Source organism: Syngnathus typhle, linkage group LG19 (assembly GCF_033458585.1).
Source record: "Syngnathus typhle isolate RoL2023-S1 ecotype Sweden linkage group LG19, RoL_Styp_1.0, whole genome shotgun sequence".
In the NCBI taxonomy this organism is placed as follows: Eukaryota; Metazoa; Chordata; class Actinopteri; order Syngnathiformes; family Syngnathidae; genus Syngnathus; species Syngnathus typhle.
Window position 1 is genome coordinate 3,762,857 of NC_083756.1, and position 19,790 is coordinate 3,782,646.

The 19,790-nt window shown below is 48.4% G+C and overlaps 2 protein-coding genes and 1 long non-coding RNA gene across 7 annotated transcripts; 1 reads left to right on the plus strand and 2 right to left on the minus strand.

Moving 5' to 3' along the window:
• Positions 1-34: 34 nt before the first annotated feature.
• LOC133143444 (phosphatidate phosphatase LPIN2-like) lies at positions 35-5,026 on the minus strand. Its single transcript, XM_061265315.1, has 19 exons — positions 4,953-5,026; positions 3,816-4,211; positions 3,519-3,742; positions 3,335-3,436; positions 3,148-3,262; positions 2,803-3,046; positions 2,508-2,607; positions 2,253-2,428; positions 2,094-2,187; positions 1,960-2,029; positions 1,785-1,868; positions 1,645-1,724; positions 1,443-1,548; positions 1,233-1,381; positions 1,074-1,160; positions 854-1,006; positions 675-789; positions 507-610; positions 35-434 (listed from the first exon to the last, which is right to left on the minus strand). The coding sequence occupies exons 2-19, from the start codon at positions 3,921-3,923 to the stop codon at positions 290-292; spliced, it is 2,256 nt and encodes a 751-aa protein (XP_061121299.1). The 5' UTR covers positions 3,924-4,211; positions 4,953-5,026; the 3' UTR covers positions 35-289.
• LOC133143447 (uncharacterized) lies at positions 1,449-6,263 on the plus strand. Its single transcript, XR_009710414.1, has 4 exons — positions 1,449-1,592; positions 1,655-2,083; positions 2,230-2,440; positions 5,813-6,263. It is a non-coding gene; the product is annotated as an uncharacterized LOC133143447 (long non-coding RNA).
• Positions 5,962-19,266, minus strand: myom1b (myomesin 1b). 5 transcript variants are annotated; one of them, XM_061265310.1, is made up of 39 exons: positions 19,085-19,266; positions 18,831-18,958; positions 17,758-17,877; positions 17,529-17,697; positions 17,302-17,459; positions 17,132-17,224; positions 16,730-16,818; positions 16,513-16,554; positions 16,315-16,329; positions 15,840-16,001; positions 15,613-15,774; positions 14,922-15,063; positions 14,657-14,856; positions 14,536-14,589; positions 14,311-14,435; positions 14,069-14,252; positions 13,820-13,994; positions 13,613-13,734; positions 12,237-12,680; positions 10,970-11,166; positions 10,643-10,769; positions 10,397-10,581; positions 10,217-10,331; positions 10,001-10,157; positions 9,822-9,928; positions 9,688-9,732; positions 9,476-9,612; positions 9,251-9,395; positions 9,064-9,123; positions 8,927-8,994; positions 8,728-8,841; positions 7,775-7,862; positions 7,655-7,693; positions 7,474-7,579; positions 7,214-7,383; positions 7,105-7,141; positions 7,018-7,040; positions 6,887-6,942; positions 5,962-6,807 (listed from the first exon to the last, which is right to left on the minus strand). In XM_061265310.1, exons 2-39 carry the CDS (start codon positions 18,944-18,946, stop codon positions 6,547-6,549), a joined length of 4,809 nt encoding a protein of 1,602 aa, XP_061121294.1. In that variant the 5' UTR covers positions 18,947-18,958; positions 19,085-19,266; the 3' UTR covers positions 5,962-6,546. The 5 variants fall into 5 exon arrangements, with proteins under 5 accessions (XP_061121294.1, XP_061121296.1, XP_061121295.1 ...); XM_061265312.1 differs by lacking the exon at positions 18,831-18,958; XM_061265311.1 differs by lacking the exon at positions 16,315-16,329.
• Positions 19,267-19,790: the final 524 nt, after the last annotated feature.

Consider the following 19,790-nt stretch of genomic DNA (forward strand, 5'->3'; position numbering starts at 1 on the left):
CAAACTGTGGTTTGTATACTTGCGTTCCAATTCTTTCTTAATAATATAAAAATAGATCACAATAGTAAAAAACAATACATTGAAATTCATATTTAGATATATGTATGTCATCATCATCACCACCCAAAACATTTACAAACTTCAAGTTGCTCACACATTAAAACTATTGAAACAAATGCATGAGATCCGCTCCCGCGACGAACGTTCCTTTCACGTGAACAATCCGTGTTGTTTTCAACTCCATAAAATGAGCAACAAAGTGAAGATGAGGGAGAACAAGCGTCCGTCGTCACAGCAGCTCCTCCAAGCAGGCGTGCGTGACGGGCTGCCTCCAGTACGAGAAGGCGCTGAAGTCAGGGCAGCAGAAGGCGGCGGCGTGTTGGCGGCCACGCAACGGGAACACGTGATCCACCAGCTCGCTCAGACGCGAGTACCTGACAACCAGCGATATTTTGATTTTTATTCGATCACGATTTAAGGTTAGAACTGTTCTTTCCTGCGCTCACGAGGTTTTGTTGCCTTTGCTCTGCTCCAGGATCAGCTCGCCCTTGGGGTTCACCGTGAAGATGCGGCAGACGGACACGCCCGCCTGCCGGTAGGCTAACACGTCCTGGAATTTCACAGCCAATTGAAAGACGGCGACGTCGCAATGCAGAAACACAGCGCGTACTCACGCTCTCCCTGTTGCCGAACGCGGCGTAGAAGGGTTGCTCGCCGGCCGAGAAAAGCTTCCCGATGTCCGACAAGCATTCCACCTTGAACTTCTCGGGTTTCTTCTCGATCATCTCTCTGACGAGACCGGCGACTCATGGTTATATCGTGTTGCGACATGCGTGATCATGTGCACGTGTACCTGTGGAATGCCGAGAGGAGGCTGCTGGGCGCCAGCAGCAGCGGCCCCCGGGGCAGCAGCGTTCCCCTATCGTTGACCCTCTGCAGGTACCCCCGCGTCATGTCCGCCATGCCGATGGCCCGCGCCGAACAGTACAGGAACTTGTAACCGTTCCTGACGCAAAAGCGGAACTGAATAAGCGAGACTTTTTGGGTCGCAAGAGCAGGGAGAGCAAACATACTGGTGCACAGAGTGGTAGAGCTTGGCGATGCCTTCGTGCGTCCAATCTTTGCCCAGCTGAGGCAAGATGTGACCGAACACATCTGACCTGCCGTGACAAAAGAAAACTTACAAGAAGGTTCAAAAGCCATTAAGAAGAAGAGGAGGAAGATTGCGGTACTTGGTGATGGTGCCGTCGATGTCTGAGATGACCACCTGGTCGCTCCAGTCCCACAGGTAGATGGTCCCCTGGCAGCGACACGTTCCCTGGTACTGAGTGGTGATGCTGAAGGTCACGTCGTTGGGACCCGCCTTCAACTTCAGACCCGCCTGCGGGTACGGAGGTCGTGTTGAGGCTTTTCTTTTCAAGCTTGACGTGATCGGGTCTTACGATCTGCTCCGATGACAGGCGCAGGGACTTCCTGTAGGCGGGACCGGCGGTCACGTCGTTGAGCTCTTTGCTTTCGTCGTCGCTCGACCACTCCGAGGTTTTCTCTCTGAAGGAAGGTTAAGCATTTAACTTTCATCGGCACTTTTTCAGGTTTGCAAAAATCATCTTGGGTAACCCAGATGTTTTGAAGGTGACGACTCACTGTGCTTTAGGGTCCGTGTCCGGAGCTGGACTCTCATTGGTCAAAGTCTTCTGCGGCTCCAGCTTGCTCTCTGTGGACAACTGAACACAAAGCAAGTATTGCATGTTACATAATTGTAAATTGTGAAGAGGTCTGGCTACCTGCTTGACGCTGCTCTTCCTCCAGAACCACCATCGCCCTGACTTTTTAGGCATCCTGTCCCTCACCCAGGCTTCTTCTGTGGCCTATTGGTCAGGACACTAGCAAATCTCAAGACTCTTTGACAAAAGATTTCAGCAAATCTTGTGATAGCCACAAATCGCATGAGCAAATTACTTTTGGGAGGTTCTTCTGAAAAGCCTGCATACTGAGGATGAGCGGTGCCGCCAGTGTCCAGTTGTAATATCTGCGAGAGAGATCGAATGACGAACGTGATTGACACAACCAAGTTTCGAGCAAGGTAATCTTACCTGTGTCCAATCCGAACCACCAAATTGGGATCATCGATGAGTGCGGGGTTTTCCGCAAAGTCATGATAGCCGATTTTGTATTCCAGGAATTTTTCTGCATGTGCAAAATTTGTTGTCTTCCATTGTCATCCTACAGGTGGCGCCGGTGTTGCCGCTTACCGCCGTCGATCTCCGAGTCAGCGCTCCCGTCGCCGCCGCCGCAAAGCGACAGCGCCACGTCGGGCAGGTCGGCGGCTGAGTCGGAAAGACACTCCGCCCCGCTATCCCCGTGACTCCCACCACTGCCGCCCGCCGCAGTCGTCTCCCTCCAGGACCTCGAAACCTGGTCCGACTCGCTGGACACGCAGGTGGACTTTTTTTTTTGTCCTTTAAAACACGGTAAGCCGTGTTAGCATGTTAGCATGTCACCTTTACCTCTTGGGGAAATAAAGAGCGATGACGTCCGGTTCAAGTGCGCTCAGGTCGTCCAGGTAGATGTCTTCTGGTCCCTGATGTTGACTCCTCTTCCTCACACCTCAGTAAAGAGAAGCGATCGTGTCGTGAGAAAAAAGGATGACTGGTTTTCTCACTTCCTGTTCTTCTCATGGGCACCACATCCTTTTTGAGTCTTCTTGACACCGGTTTGTTTTGAAAGATGCAACTCAGGTGGTTGCGAGACTTTGACAAATCTTTTAGCAAATTTTGTGAGACTTGTGCAATTTAAGCTCACCTCGAGTCTTTACGGCAATCTCTGCGGACTTGGTATCTGACTCACTGCGGCGAGGCGGAGTCGAGCTCCACCTGGGCTTGCGAGGAACTTTCCCGCTGACGTCAGCTTTCTGGGCTTGGGGTTTGACAATGCTGCAGAGAAGATCTTCATTCTGTTGTTCTTGGCCAGAGATAACCCGGAAATGCGTGTTCTCCGAGGGGGTGATCGTCAGCACCTTTGGATCAGAGCTCTCCCTTTTGGTCACCTGCTTCAAGAAAAATCTTTCAGCAAATCTTGTTTGGCTAATTTCAAGAGACACCGCCTCTCAAGTCGTTTCGGTTAGCAGTGGACATAAATTGATTTTACCCTTGTGGATTCCGGGAACTCGCCCCAGCTCCACTGCATGTGGGCCTCAGCTCTGAAGGTTGTCTTCACCATCAGCTCCGAGTCGCTGTTGGGCGATGCCGACTCAGATAACACGCTGCCAGCAGAGCACAAAGTGATCCAACTATTTGTCTTTGGGTCGCCAACATGGACAGAGCGATGGACTCACTTCATGTAGGGGGGCCAGTCACCATCGGAGAAGGGGTAGCTGTCCCACTCGAGGCTGGTGGCCGGGGAACATCCAAAGTTGTCCTTTGTTGTTGGCGATGCCCTAAAAAAAAAAAGGGATTTTCAATTGCTGGTGGGCCACAGCCAATCCCAAGATGGCCAAGTTGTTTTAGGATTTGACTCACCATGAGGTTATCTCCTCATCCGAACTGAGCCCAGGAAGCTCCACCTCGCCCCCTACTGGCCGGCTCTGATCCTCCTTGCGGGGCTCGGCCTTGTGCTTCCGCCGCCGCCGTTTCCGCTTCCTACCCCCCGCCTCTTCCGGGCAACTGAGGGAACGACCTTGGTTCTTGTTGAGGGCGTTGTTTGTGGGGATGGGCGAGGTCGCCAGGTGGGCTGGGACCATCTCCTGTAAGCATTCAAGGAAATTTAAGATAAAAAGTCATAGTTTTTTTTTTTTTTATGTCTTAAGTGTAACTTACATCGGATTGTTCTATCTCCTGGACAAAGAAAGCCTCACCGTTGTCTCCCAACTTCATGTGCAACTCCACCGCTTCTCCATTTATTTCTATGTCGATCTGCAAGATCATAAGAGCTTATTTTGTGAGCCTCCCAAATTTAGGGAGACTCCAGAGAATCTTGGTAGACTTTGGTGAATCTCATGAGTCACTCGCCACTTTCTCTCTGGAGCGCAGCACTCCCAATTTTCCAAAGCGTACGTGGAAGGGGGAACACTGGAAGGATCCATCAGGCTGCCGCACCACCACCACATCGATGCAGCCCGATAGCGTGGCCTGATTGATACCTTTGTAGAGTTCCTTAACGGTTACCAGAACCTGGCCTGCCAGCTGACCCACGTAGTTCATTCTGATGGCCGCCTGCCACATAACACAAAAATGACCAAATTATATTGCCATTGAATTCCCATTGAGGGTTCTATGAAGAAAACAAAAATCCTTAGTCAACAACATAAACCTGACCATGACACCCGATGGGGCGAGAGAGACGTTAAGTAGTGTTAATCCTGTTTAGCAGATTAGTCTGCAAATCTAGCTTTCCCTAGCCTGCGTGTGCCGTACATCCAAGCGACACGTGAGCATCTGAAATTATATTTATCATGCATCATTCTAAAAACAAAAACAACACAAAGCACAATAATAAATCTATTAAATGACTACAGCCAATCAAAAGGGAGCAAAAGGGATGATTGCCTTTGTGGAGGTAGATTACTGATACTAATAAGTTTTTTTCTAATCATTAGAAAAATATTCATATCGGATTAAATAAGAGTTAATTCTATCGTAGTTAAAAAAAACTTTTTTAAACCATGAGGAGTTCAGGAACACAATTCGGCGCTCGGTTATGACAGAACTATGTTTTGTTTTTCTTTCCATTTTTTTAATTGATACGTTTTAAGAAATAGAAACAAAAGTTGCCACGAATGTCTGCGCTGAAATATTAACATTAATGTCGCTGACAGAACATTTCAGACAAGAAAAAAAAGTAGGAAAAAAAAGTCAGCAAAAATGACGTCAGTCATTTCGAGTGGTTTCAATGACTCCGGGGCCGACAAAAGAACAAATGCACAACTTTTTATTCGTGAGGTTAAATGTTCCCACCTGTCTTGGAGGACCACCTGCCGCTGCGTTCTCGTCCTCCACCTCGGGTTCTTTTTAAATCTTCTAAATCCCCGATAGCAGCGAATTCAGCACGTGATGCGGACGGTGTGGTGACGTCACCGCGGCTATCGCGTATGTTTAAAATAGATTTGGCTTTAAATTGAATTTATTACAAGGTGGCTTTTGTCCGCCCTGACCTGCAACTAAAATTTCCTTTCTTTTCATTTTCTCCTTTTTTTATTTATTAGAGCGATGATGTCACAGGTGAAAACAGTCCAAGCAACACAAACCATATAGAAAAGCGAAAAAAAGAATGTGGAATTATATATTTGCACATATAAAAGCATAGAGGTACATGTTGAAACATATGAGAAGAGCGGTGCCTTGAGATACATGTGGAATTTGTTCCGTGACCACTCCAAACAACCTGTTTAGTCCTGAAGTTCAGACTAAATCTATTTGATCACCAACATCTTCAACGGTGACTTCTTCTTCTTCTGGCTTCTTGGTCAAGTTGTCCATCTTCTCAATTGCCGCTCTGGAGTCTGTAAAAGGAAGACATTTTGATGGAAACTGTTGTATGGATTCTCGACCAACTTGCTACCTTTCCGCATCCCCGTGACGGTCGTTTTCATCTTGTCTTCGGGAGTGTTGGCACCAAACACCACGTTACCCTCGGCGTCGGTCCAGTAAGAGGTCACGCCCAGGTCGGGCGTTCCCTCGATCACGTCCAGCTAAAAATAGTAAACCATCATGTACACTATAAATAAAAAGTCAGTAAATGGGAGAACCAGTTCCTCTACTTACCGTGCCCAACTGATCGCAAAAATATTTTTTGTTTAAAAATGTTGATTTTTCAGACTATCATAAGTCAACTGCTGAGCAAATATTTGGATTCGGGTTGGTGTCCATGCTGGCGGCAGATGTGAGGCTGCAGGAATCAGGAGTGAAGGGCGTGGATGGTGACAAGGTGGAGGCCAGTTCAGGAAAAAGGGAGACAACTCACAGGTGAGGTTGAGGGGGAAGTTCATGCTTGTTTTTTTTTTATTATCATTAGTGTCGTTGGCAAACACAAAAGACTAACAGTGAGGGTGGAGGTGGCAAATATCGCCATGGCGATCGGTGATCTTCACATTGGACGGGCGGTGGAAGTTGATCATCACAACAAACAATCTGGTGATCATGTGTGACCGCGTTTTGCCGCAAATAATGTCAGTCTTGTGCTCACTTCTTCTCAGATGGATACATATTTTGATGTGTGGTGAATATCAACTTACTTAGTTGCAACAAAGAAAAGCTAATGGGATGAAATTGTATGGAGTGAGCAGTAAGTTCTGACCCGTTTGCAAAAAAGGGGTCAAACATGTCGAGCGACAGTCGCTAACGCAAAACAAAGATAACACAATTAGTCCGTTGAGCTTTTACAAACAAACAGCGAGACGTTCTCGTTGAAATCGAAACATTTGAAAGCAGTATTGGCTTGCTAGTATCTCATGACCTTTGACCTGGTCTACATTCAGCACCAATTTCAACATCAACATTGTTTTGTTTGCTTTTGTCCAGGTACACACATTGAGCAGGAGATGGGGCGGGCTCATTTTTTGCGGGCGGCCACCTCGTCGGGGATGAAGACACTTACGGTGAACTCTGCGCTCTCGGTGCCGTACTTGTTCTTGACCAGGATGCTGTACTTGCCCGTGTCGGCCGTGCTGACCGCCGTGATGGTGAAGCTGGCGAACTTGCCCGACTCCAAGCGTAGAATGCAGTGCTCGTCTGACGTCAGCTCTTTGTCGTTCTTCAGCCACGTCACCTGGGGCAACGGCTCGCCTGAGATGTTGCAGGTCAGGTTGAGCGCCTGTCGGAAAAAGGGGGGGGGGGGCGTTCATCGGGTTAGCTCCATGTGAGGAAATGTTGACGCATTTGGTAGGGTTCACCTTGCCCTCTTGGATGGTGACCACATCGGGAAGGCCTCCTGCCACTCGGGCCCGGTCTGAACAATCACAAGGAACTCGGTCAGATGACAAAAACGAATGATGGATGAATGAAAAGCTTAAATGTGGCTTACTTTTTTCTGCAATAGCAGCCGCTCTGAAGAAGACGAGAAACGCGTCAATCAAATTCTTCAAGTGCAACAAAGCAAATAAATACTCACTTGAGTCTCTTGAATTCGGCCAACGCGTCCTCGTACGCTGGAAAAGATGAAGCGCACGATGGTGAGAAGCAGCCCGCCGCCACTCAAAAAAGCAGACAGCTCAACTGACCTTGACCCGACAGCTCCACGGTCCTCCTCAGGCCGCCTTTGCCGTCATTGCTGTTGAACTCAATGGCGTATTTGCCCATGTCCTTCTCGGTGGGCTCGCTGATCTGCAGCCACAACTGGTCGCCCACCACGCCGCTCTTCAAGCGGTCCGAGAAGGCGATGGCTGAATCCCTGGAGGGAGAAGACCAAATTAAAGTTCTTGCAAGAGAAAGCAAAGTGCCCTAAAGCCAACAGACTTGAAATGTTGTCAAGCCAACCCACTTGTAATGCCACGTGACCGGCAGCAGGTCATTATAGTAGCTGACAAAGGTGTAGAGGCGGATGCCTTGATCCGTGCTGGTGATCTTCAGCGGCGTGGATGAGTTAGCTGTAAAAAGCCAATTAGCTTTTGCGGCCGTTGGTTTGCATCACCATAACTGCACAGGACGGGCGTTCAATTTACCGATGTAGTTGAAGACTTCGCTCATCAGGTCTTTGAAACCTGCCAGAAAATATCTTTGGTCATAAATATCTTCCTAGTAGTACGAATGATGACTTTCATAGGAAAGAAAGGTTTCCATACATTGGTCAGTCAGATTTAACTTGGACGTATCTTGTCCTCGCTCGTCTTTCAGGACCGTCTCGTAGACGCCGGCGTCCTTCTTGGAAATCTGTCAAGACAAGGGTCAAATGGGTATATAATGTCGCGGAAAAGCTGCAATGTCAGGAAATCAGTGCAAATTAGAAGTGTCCAAATGAATCGATTAATTGACAACTAATCGATTATCAAATTAATCAACAATTACTTTAGTCATCTAGTTTAATTTCAACTTGTCCTCTTCAGACTCTCAGTCGTTGTCTGGTTTCCATGGTCGTTCATGAAAGCAGATTGATGAGCGTGTGTAGTTGTGTAGTTTGTGTTATCCGATTAATCAAAGGAATAATTGTAATAAAAAAAATGACAGCTCTAGTCTAAATGAATGTACAAAAAAAAAGCCAACAAACAAAGCAAAGCAAACATGGATTAACTAAAAATGAATGAGTACATAAATGTAATAATAAGCAAGCGAGCATGCAAAAAAAAAAAAAAAATCTAGCAAATGATCCCAACTTTAAGCATTCTCGCCATATGGACGTCTGCAGAGTCGCTGGGCGGGTCGGGCTGCAGTGGGAAAAGCAGCTTTATTAACATTGGCGATATTGAGGCAGGCGCGATGGGGCCAAGCATGGGGCATCAACGGGACAGACAGACAGACAGATGCAGGTCATGCCTAGGATATTGATTTCATTTTAATGGCTGGTGATATGAGCACACACAAATGATGATGTCTTTTAATTTTAGGTCATTATTTTGGCTGTTGGGTAAATTGAAAAAAAAAAAAAAAACTGAAATTAAGAAGGAAATATTAATTAAATAAAAATGTTGGCCATTATTTTTTTAACTTAAAGATTACAGTATTTAAGTATGATTTTTTTTATTTTTTATTTTTTAAATCCTCTTATTGCTGATTGGCTGGGAAAAAACAAAAGTCTCACCTGAGCTATTTCCAGTTTTAGGACGCCCTCAGTGAAGCCCAAATTTTGGTCGGCCTTGATCTCCCGGCCGTCCTTGTACCACAACGCCGACGTCTCCTTCTTTATATTTCCTACCTTGAATGCACCACGAGAACAGAACACAGCGTGGTCATGTAAAAATACAAACATTCCAATAAATCAAGCGACAGATGAGTGTCACCTTGCACTTGAGTACCACGCAACATTCTGGAGTGACCTCGTAGCCCAAATACTCAATAAAGTGAGGACCTGGAACATTGAAATAATGGAGAATCAACTCAAAAGATGGAGATTTATATGTATAAATGTAAAGTCAACCTTGCTTTCTGAACCATTCTTTCCTCTGGAACTCGGATTCCTTCTGCAGATCCTTGAACACTGAAACAGGAAAAGCATACAGTACGCCCTCTACTGGACACATCATGTGACAAGATGGCTAAGGCTAGCTATAACACGCTTTATCGCCCTGTGACACTATTGGAATGGCATTTCTTGGACGTCCTACCTTCTCCTATGAGTACCAAACTGGACTGGTTGGTGGCTTTTCCATCCTGCATCTGGAAGGTGAAGGTGCCTTCATCCTCAGGCATCAGCGACTCCATGATCAGCTCAACCACGCCGGTGTTTTTGTCAAAGTTCATCTTGTATTTCTGGCAACAAAAACATCAAAGATTGGTTTCAAACTGTTGAGAAGAAGAAGAAGGATCTGCCTTCTGGCTCGTCGGCCAACCTCGCCCTGGGCCATCACGTTGTCGTTGAACACGTAGTCCACTTTGGCATTGGCTGAAATCTTCTCGGCCTGCAGCCAGAAGCGAACTCTGCCCTTCTCCAGCATCTCCACGGCCAAATCCGACTTGAGGGGAATAGCTAGCGAGAATGAGTGAGGAAAACAAATTGACTTGAATGACTTCTAGTTGGAAACAGTCCTGTGGAGGTACTCACTGGGGAACTTGTGATCGTGGCTGATCTCCAGCAGCCTTTTCATCTCTGTCACAGGCAACACATTAAATCTTGACATCTCAACATGGGCTGAAACTGTTGAACTTTATTGTCTCCATAGAGCATTACTGTCCTACCTTCAGGCGAGATGGTATAGCTGGATGAAGCTCCGTCCGTGTGAGTGACCAGACATGAATAAATACCAATGTCTTCCTCTCCGGGTGAGTTGAAGGTAACTTTGGACCTGAACGGAATAATCAGAATTATCACCTGAGCGAGGGCCTGTTTTTTGGTGAGCCCGTTTCTGGAATCTCACTTGTTCCCTTTGGTCTCCATGGTCAAGCGTGACGAGTCGTCCATGTCTTCGTAGTTCTTGGACCACACAAATTTGGAGTCGGGTGTCATGTTGGCGCATTCGAAGTTAAGAGAGATGACGCCGTCGTCGTCCACGTCCACCAAGATCTCCTTGGTGCCTGCGACGGGATGCGAGTTAAACATTGCACAGTGACCAGTCGTTACGTCACTTTCCTACCGGGCTTGGTCACGGCTTGGACCGGTTCGGAGATGTCCGAGCTTTTCCCCACGCCGGCCTGATTCTGGGCACGCACTCGGAACACGTACGACTCTTGCTCCTTCAGATTCTTCACCTGCAGGATCGAGCAATCGTTTGATGGCAGCCGTCTCCCTGGCGTTGGGGAAGAGTCGACAGCACCTTGAAGAAGCTGTTCTCCGTGACCTTGGTATTGAGTCCTCGCCAGGCTTCCTCCGGGGCTTCCGCCTCCTTCATGTCCACGTAGAAGCCGTTGACAGGATCACGCCCCTGGTACACCGGAGATTTCCACAGCAACACCATGGAGTTGCCTCGCACCTCTCGCAGCTGGAGATCGTGAGGAGGTCCTGGGGTGCAAAAAAACGGTAAAAGACGATAGGCTAGCTGTTTATGCACAGATCCTCGCACCTGGAACGGCAATGGTCCACTCCTCGCACAAGAAGGTGTCGCTGGGAAGCGACGGGATGCCGACCCCCGCGATGTTGGCCGCCCGAACCTGGAACTGGTACTTCTTGTTCTCCTTCAGATCAGTCACCTGCTCACAAATAATGATTTAGAGTCTCTCGCAAAAAACTACGCTAACATTGGGTAAATCGTGCATGGTCTACACAGGAAACCCTAAACTGAGATTCAAACTCAGAACCTCAGCACTGCGAGGCAAACACACTGTGAGGTAAACGTGTGTTTACCTTTCTGCCAAAACAACAGATTAATCAAGTCTGTTTTTGGACTCACCCTGTAGGCACGTTCGCTGACCGCCCTGATGTTGGCCTCCTGCCACTTTCCCTCCACACCGTCGACAACCTCACGGTAGTCCACAAAATATCCGCTGATATCGGCCCCTCCGATGAAGGTGGGCTGCTTCCACCCCAGCACCATGGAGTCGCGTACACATTCCAGCACACTGATTCCGTACGGTGGTGCAGGTGACGCTGAGGTGACACGCAAACTCAAATCAGCCTAGCTAACAATCCTCCATTGTTTTTCCACTCTATGCTAAACTAATATTTCTGTCCTTGTGTAAAGATACAAATTATTTCAGTAATCCCTCGTTTATCGCGGGTAATTGGTTCTAAAAACCACCCGCGATAAGTGAAATCCGCAAAGTACGGTCACCAACAAGAAGTACTGGGCAGGTTAATGAGTTAGCGGAAAGATGCTAATTTGCAATCGTGCTAACACGCGAAAACGGACTTCTAAAGGAATGTAAACGAACATTTGGAGCAATACTACATTGTCCTAAAGGTTAGACACGTTTCCTCAATTTAAAAGTTTTACTTTGACTTTTAAATGTTTTTTTAATTTGGAAAAAAAATCCACGATGTAGTGAAGCCGTGATAAACGAAACGCGAAGTAGGGATCACTGTATATGTTTGGTATATAACACTTTAAAGAGCTTTAAATAGAAAATCATCTTCACATTCAAGTCAGGCTAACCCAGGCTAAGATAAGGTAGCTAAAATAAGGCAGGCTAACTAAGTACTGGGCTAATTAAGCCTGTTAGTTGATGTCAGATTACACCTAAAAGAGATAGCAATTGGTTACTGGTAGCGTGTGATCATCTGACATCCTTATGATGTGATTTGGTGGTGGTGGTGGGTAGGCGGGGGGCGCCTAAGGGTCTTCGGGGCAACAAGGCAACGCGCCCCCCCAAGTGGGAAGGCTGTGGAGAGCCAGCACGTGGTCTAAGCGTGGCTGCTTGGGAGTTAGTTCGGTTTCACAGTGACTTACCTGACGGCAGTACGCCACAGGAGTACGCCACCTATTGGTCATGTGCAGTGATGTGAAAATGAGTTACATTTTTCCTGGTCATCGACTCATTTTGATATGTCAGTGGGGGGAAAGCGGACTGGGATGTCATGGGGTCTTCACATTTTTGAGTCTGCTTTTTACCTAAGAGTGGGAGTAGCTTTTGCCACCTGTTGTCTGAATGTCATGAGTGCATGGGGGAGCATTTTGGAGAGGATTGTTTTTACTCTTTCCGGCCTCATCCGGTGCTCACCTTCAGCCCGTGCGTCTGGCCTCGCTGACTCCTTGTTAGCAGAAGCATCTACTGACAACCCGCATGCCCGCTTGGCCCCAGGGGCTGTCTTTTTAGCCGGCCCCTCGACGCCTGGCGAGCCTAAGTGTGCCGCTACATCAGTGCGTGCTTCACAAAGCAAGCCCGGCGGTGGCTCTGAGGGCGACCCGTTAACCAGAGCCTGAGCCACGCCGCCCCTCTCGGACTCGTGGTTTTTGCCGTCCGAGGGGCCAGAGCTAGCCGCCACCGCCGCCACCTCAGACCCCCGCTCGGGGAACTCAGGGTCGGCCCGAGCTTTGCTTTTTGTGTCAGCGGGGAGCTGGACAGTGTCATGCGCGCCCGTCCAGTACGGCTTGTGCGCGGTTAGTCGGTCATCGTTACCCCCCGGCCCCGTCTCCGGCAACACACCGTGAGGAATGCCGCCCCCTACAGGAGTTAGCAGAGAGAATCAAGAGAGGCTGCTTTTAAACACAAGCACAAGATTACAGTTGCAATTAAAAGCAAAAACAAAAAACAAGATAGAAACTTAGAAACTAAACAATCTAACTGGCAAAGACAATGAAGACAAGATGGCCAACAAGTGATGAAAACATGCAGACAAACACATGACAGTAATCGCCCACGTTTTTGCCTTTCACTATTTACAAATTCGCGGAAGGGATTACTGTTCACAATGCCAATGCATTTCCCATTATTGCAACAATTCTGCATCCTTTCATTGAATTTCTCCAGTAAGGACATCGTTGCAATAAATGTGCTTCATAGGTGGGAAAGAAACATGCCAAGTTGCAGTTAAAGGCTAGAAATGTGTTAGGTTGGAAGCTGAAGAGGTTTACAAGGGCTCTTGCAGAGTATCTCGAATATCTGATTGAGACCGTGCAAGGCAATGAGCAGAACATTCCAAGAGAGCGAGGTTAGTCGCCTGATTTTGATGGGGGTCCGTGCGCTGGTACCTTGAACACTGGGGAGTGATTTGCCGACACGACGCGTGTCCGAGACGGATGAGAAAAAAAGGGAAGGGAAAGGGGAGGATGCTGGTTGTGTGATTCTTGGGCTGGTTTGTAACAACCGCTGAGTTGGATCTCACTGACCCAAACTAGAGGAAGTCTACAAGTCCTGACCCGCCTCTGGCTGTGCAGGCAGCTGGTGGTTGGGTTGGTTTTGGTGGATGTGGGTGGGGCGGAGCAGACAAAAAACAGTGACAGGGTGGTGGAGTGCAACCACGGTGGAGTGGAACAGTGTGGGAGTGCAAGATGGCTCAAGAGAACACTGGTGATCAGATGCCACATGTCTCATATGCTTGACCATAAACATCAGTTCAGTTCCCTTAATGAGATCTCAGTGATGCTTTTCCTCACCAATCGCAGCCTTCACCTCCACAGGCTCTGATTCCGGAGAGAACGGACTAAGTCCTGCGGCGTTCACAGCCCTCACCCTGAACACGTACTTCTCTCCCGTCGTCAAACCGTGGCATATAAACCTGAAAAGATGGAGTTGAAATATTTCAATATAATCTAGGAGATCTGGGTTAGCCTTGGATTGTTGAAATTCAAGTTAAGGTTGACCTGGTCACGTTGACGGGTTTGTTGTTGCATGGCTCCCAGATGTTGCTGCCCACAACGCTCGCCTCGATGTAGTAGCCCACTAATTCCTTGGCGTCACGGGATGCTTCCCAGGATACCACCACCGACGTGTCCGTGTTCCTCGTAGGGACGACTTTGCTCGGCGCGGATGGCGTATCTGCCGATCCCAACATTTTCCAGCGTTATAACCGAGGATCTCCGGATACACGCGTGACCAAGCGGCTTTCTGACCGAGCTTGTCGCCAACCGTGGTGGCCTCGGTGGGGTCGGATGGTTCGCCGACGCCGGCGGCGTTGCAGCAGCGGACGCGGAAGCAGTAAGAGTTCCCCTCCGCCAAATCAAACAGCGCAAAACGAGGCGACTTCACCGGGATCTCCGTGTTCACCCTTTGCCAGCTGTCTGTGCCTGAGACACACTGAGGGGAGATGATCATGTGTTTTCTGTTTCCATTAGTTCTGAACCTGTTTGATTACCTTCTCCACATAGTACATGACACCTTCCAGGCCTTTCTCGCCGGGTGGCTTCCAGCTGAGGACCAAGTAGTTCTTGGTTGCTTCGGTCACTTGCAGTTCTTGAGGTCTGCCAGGAACAATACCCTCTGCCAAAACAGCCACAAATCAGAAAGAATCAACATTCTGAACTGAAAAATAAAATTATTTTTGTTCGTTTGCTTTTAAGACATTGATGATCTTACAAACCTGCAGGTTCTTCCTCCGTGACAATGATCTGGCCGGTCCAAGGTGCAGTGTTACCTGACAACGAGAGGATGGAGATTCTGTCTAGCATTTGCTGTTTAAAACAATATCTTAAGCACGGTACCTCTCATGCGAGCGCGATCGGCCGGGTCCATGGCGGCAACGGGTTCGGACACCCGGGACGGACGGCTCATGCCGCTCTGGTTGACGGCGCGCACACGGAAGATATAGGAGCGACCCTCAACCAAGCCGGTGACCGGGAATCGGGCAAACTTGATAGGAGTGTCATTGCACTGGATCCAGTGGGTTGTCCCGACCTCACACCTGCACGTATTGCAAGCTTGTGATCAGAACTGGCGTGAGAATCGTTTTTTTAATTCTTTTCTAACCTGTCCACAAAATAACCCAGGATGGAGCTGCCACCATCGACTGCCGGCTGCTTCCAGGAGACAATGATGTAGTCCTTGTTGGCATCTAGACAGCACACATCCAGGGGGGCCCCCGGTGCTCCTTCCACTTCGGCTTCAGCATCTTGGACGGAGCAGAAAGGTCAGTCGTTTTGACTCGATGACATCAAGCAATATGTCGGTTATTTCGGTTTCAATCAACCCTGCGCTAAAATATCATTTCTTTCCCCTTGGGTCTGTTATGCAGATGATTGGATTATATCATGGGACCATTCCATATCTGAGCCCACTTAGAATAGTGCGACTGAAGAAGACCTTGACAGTGGCTGATGAGTGTTGTGGTATTCCCGCCATGCGCCAAGTGGGACAGATTGGAAATGCCAGATGGTTTCCAAGAGCACACCGGCCATGATAAGCTTCACTGGCCTCTTTTTCCATGGCGGTGCATCTCTGCTGAAGATATTCCAAAGCAGCAGCTCATACTAAAACATTTTGATTGGAGAACGTCACGTTGGCTTTGACTCCATGGCACAGTTGGCAAAGCTCATCTTGCTACTATGACAAACCTGTTTTTGTCATCAATGGTTTTCTGGGTCACGAGTGGGGCCTCTTGTACATTTACTAGTCACAGATGAAAAAACAGCTAACGACAATGTTTCAGATTTGAGCTCACCCCTCACAAAGACATAGGCGGAGTAGCTTTTGTATCCGGACTTGGTGGTGACGCGCAGAGTGTAGAGTCCTTCGTCCTCTTTGTTCAGGTGCGTAAGGGTCAGCGTAGCTCTGTCACCACTCCAGTGCATGTGATTCCACTTAGACGGGGACAGGAGAACCCCTACGTTGCGGAGACGCCGCGAAAATGTAAAGTCAACAAAAAGACTCGGTCCGAATTTAACTTACCGTCTCTGTACCATTGCACCTCGGGCTGGTAGTGATGCAAAGCTGGGTAGATGATGACAGTGCAGCCCAAGCTCATGGTCTCGCCCTCCTTGCCGAAGGACACACCGAAATTGTCGACGATGTTGGTCTGGAAGGTGATGCCGTACTCGGACACGGGACCATCTGGAAGGAACCCGGTGAGAACCAGCGTTACCCAAACGAGGTCGCCAAAAGCTGTTTGCTGATTTAACTGGGTGTGGTCATGCACTAAACTAGTGAGGTACCGCAAACCAATGGTGATGAACGACGATAAATTTCCACCTCCAAACCACCAATGACGGTTAATTTTAAGAGTCCAAAGATAAATTAAGAGTAGACTCTTCTTATTACTATTGACAAGAGAACTAGGAATGAGTTAAAACAGTACCGAGGGTGAGCATGCACACTGTTTTGGCTAGGTGATGTTAGCCACACAAGAACCATGTGACCCAATTACCTTTCACACCAGTCCCTGCAGCAGCAGTAAGGAAACAACAAGTAAATACCAAAAGTATTCGTATTGTCATTCTTGTTGAAAGTAACTTTCCGTCACAAGGCGGATTGCATTTGGTGCAGCATTTGCCGGTCCTCAGTTTTTACGTCCATGAAATATATGACATGACATAATTCAGCCACATATTGAGTTGATACGTACGTCTAGGAGCAGGCAGGAACTCGTCCACTTCCCCTTTGAACCCTGCGTGATGACAGCCGTTACTATGTTTTCTTTGCATTGGAAACACGAGAGCGCGTTTTGCCAGATGTCGAGGGGCGCATGCCGGACAAAAGGGCCGCTAATCACAGTGGCATCCCAAAACTGTGATGTTGAAATCCAGTTGGGATGGGAATTTTTGGGATTGCTCATGACTCACTTTTGACAACAACCGAGGCGTAGGCGGACACCTCCCCCTTGACGTTCATGGCCGAGACGCGATACTGGGCCGTGTCCTCGAAATCGCACCTGGAAAGAAGAGAAGGTTAGGTTAGCGATGCTGGCAATGCACACATTCTGTCATGACCGTAACCCCCCCCCCCCTCCACGTCATGTAAATAATACCCACTATGTGACCACGGTAAGGCGCTCTGGAACTCCCAGCCAGGAATACCGTTGCTATAAATAAACACAGCTGGTGATGTCACGTCCACCAGGTGCAGACCACGACAGCACACATTCAGCTCAGAGTCGCAATCGTTTGTTTCAAAAGAAGTGTTTCAAGCAGTTCTAAACAATTGTGCACTTGTGATTTTATCAGGAAAGGCCAGTCGGCACCTACTTGTTGATCTCCAGTGAGTGGACGCTGTATTTACTCTCGATTTTGTACTTCCCGGCATTGGCAAGATGGTCGATGGCCACGTTATTTTTGTACCTATAAGAAGAATGTTTACATTTGGGAGGATTCTGATGAAAGTCAATGGGATGACGGGCGTCTTCTTGAAGGCCTACCAGACGACTCGGGGGTCCGGCCAGCCGCTGATGGTACAGTGCAGCCTCACGCACTGCTTCTCCCACACGGTGTGTGAGCGAGGCTTGATGATAAACTCCGGGACGTGCATCAGGCTGTCTTCGTTCATGCGCTTGAAGTGCTCCTCATGCTCGTAGAGCTACGAACAAAGAGGGTTGAGAACGCACTCCAGGAAGAACCCTGCCTCTCGCCCCTGGTCCCCACTGACCGTTTTATTCAAGGAGATGCGCTGGGCTGACTCACGCATGGTCTCCTTCCTGGAGATCTGCTCCGAGCGCTCCATCTCCAGACCGCTGGTGAACATGTCGCGGCGCTCCATGTAGGTGGCAGTGTTCCGCAGTCTGCTCTCGTCCGAATATCCCGCCGCAAACTCTTGACTAGATGAGCGCCGGTAGTGAGCACCGCAATGTTTCCAGATTCCAAACATAAGACGCTACCTGGTCCTGAAGACGGGCACCACGTAGCCGATGATTTGGTTCTCTCGGTCCACGGCCAAGTAGGAGGGGTTGGCTCTCTTGGGCAGCGGGTCGGATCGGGATTGTGATGACCGATCAAGGCTGAGGCGTAAGGGAAGCATTTTCGGAATGTGATTGGACAGGTTACACGTGACCAACCACACATCAGCCCGGAACTTGATATCTGCTCTTGTGGTTGTTGTTATTGACCATCAATTCATTTCGAGTTAGTGTCTGAACAAGGCTAAGTGTCATCAAGCAGCATATCATCCAGACATAGTCTCTGGCAGCTGCATCGTTAGCCCCCCTTTCCTCACCCCGGGGTCTTGGTGGGGTGCCCAAGCGAAAGATCATGTGGCGCTAACAAAACCTAAACCCCCTGGGGGTGTTCGCACGCTCCGAGCAAGTGTATTTAAAGATGTCCGACGTGCTGCTGCGGCTTGGATGCCGAGGAGGCTCTTGGTTGGTTCGTATCCATGAGATTCAGCTCCAGCTCCGTGCTGGATATAAAGGATATCTGATAAATGACTTTCTGGATGCCAACAAATAATTTTTAGGCCGAGCCTCGGTCATTCTGTTAGCGCACTGAATTTTGAATGATGACTGCTTGGACTTTAACTCAAGGCAAACATTTTGGGGCCAAACCCAGAAAACAAATGAGGCATAATTGCTTAAGATGCTTTTTTTGGAGCATTTCATATTTGTCCACAAATTGATATAAATATCAGTCCCCATGTTTGTGTGTCTCTTTGACAATGATGCAACTTTAATGGATCAACAAACATCCATCCATCCATTTTCTTGCTGCTTTATGCGTCACCTGATAAGTGATGCTTTTGGAGCGACGAGGATTCTGCATGGGTGCAGCAATTATGCCTTGTCGTTTCCAAGACGTTAGTAAAATGAAGCTTGAATTCTGCATGCATGAAGTCATCATGCAGTAATGCTCAGGTGTGGGCGCAATGGAATGGAGATGATCCCAAGTGAGGATGGAGCTTCATCTGCAAGTGGCGTTAAGAGGGGGGAGACCATGGGGAGGGCTTCCTGAGTCTTACCCCCTGGTTCTGGTGCCGGCGCTGGTCCGGACCGAGTACCCGCTCCCTGACTGGTAGCGGTAGCCCCTGTCGTAGCTGCGTCCGTACTTGCGGTAGAACGGTACTGAGGTAGACATGCTTGCGGGTGCCTGCGGATTTTGCTCTGCTAGGTTAGCGTCCGAGAACTTCTCGCAACATGTTCGTCCACGCTGAACATGTATCGTTAATATACAGGCAACTTGTCACATGCTGCACCTTTCTCGCCAGAAACTCACCTTTTTGCGTCCGCGGAACGGTTACCACTTACCCCCCCTGCAGGTCACTTGCTCAACTTCAAGGGGGCAATTCCACAATGAAGCAGGTAGGAAGTAAGAAAGTGGCTGCAGCAGGTGAGCAAGACTGCGGTGCACTCCAACAAAATAATACCAGGACCCCCAACAAATGTCAGTGTGTCCCAGCAGCAGCCGCAGCCTTTTAAGGGCACGGTGGGGATAAATATAGCGCAGGCAGGCGGGGGAGGTTGCAGGTCGTCCACCAATAAGCAATGGACGGCTGATAAGCAGGTAAACAAAGCGCTCGCCTTAAAGCGCATCAACATCTGTCAACCCGGGTTAACTCACCCCACAAAAGTTTGGAGAAACATTTCACTTACAAGCAAGGTCTAATCTGACTGAAATGAAATTAAATCCACTCAGACTGACAGATGCAGGGCGCAAAACAACGTAAGACAAGCAAGAAAGCTTCTCTTTCCAGTTAAATTGAATTATTGGAACTGCATTTTTAGGAAACTGCAATGTGCCTGCCGGTGACCTCCCCCAGGGAGAATTTTCTTTCTTTTAATTTAGCTTTGAGGACAATAACACAACAGCCGCTTCTAACTTTAGCCGGCGCTGAGGCTATTGTTACTTATCATTGTTACTCTCTTCTAGTCTCTTGAGGCCACCAAGCTCAGGTTTCAATGTCTTTTGCGATCACTGACAT

Bases quoted from the DNA above. Each gene is read 5' to 3' on its own strand.
- LOC133143444 (XM_061265315.1), bottom strand. From the start codon at position 3,923: ATGATCTTGCAGATCGACATAGAAATAAATGGAGAAGCGGTGGAGTTG. The intron at 3,263-3,334 runs GTGAGTCCATCG...CTCTGCTGGCAG, and splicing joins GACTGGCCCCCCTACATGAA to CGTGTTATCTGAGTCGGCAT. The intron at 2,608-2,802 runs GTGAGCTTAAAT...CTCTTTACTGAG, and splicing joins GATTGCCGTAAAGACTCGAG to GTGTGAGGAAGAGGAGTCAA.
- myom1b (XM_061265310.1), bottom strand. From the start codon at position 18,946: ATGTCTACCTCAGTACCGTTCTACCGCAAGTACGGACGCAGCTACGAC. The intron at 16,555-16,729 runs GTGAGTCATGAG...GTCATCACGCAG, and splicing joins CGCCTCGGTTGTTGTCAAAA to GGTTCAAAGGGGAAGTGGAC. The intron at 14,436-14,535 runs GTTTGTAAGATC...CTGTTTTGGCAG, and splicing joins CACGGAGGAAGAACCTGCAG to AGGGTATTGTTCCTGGCAGA.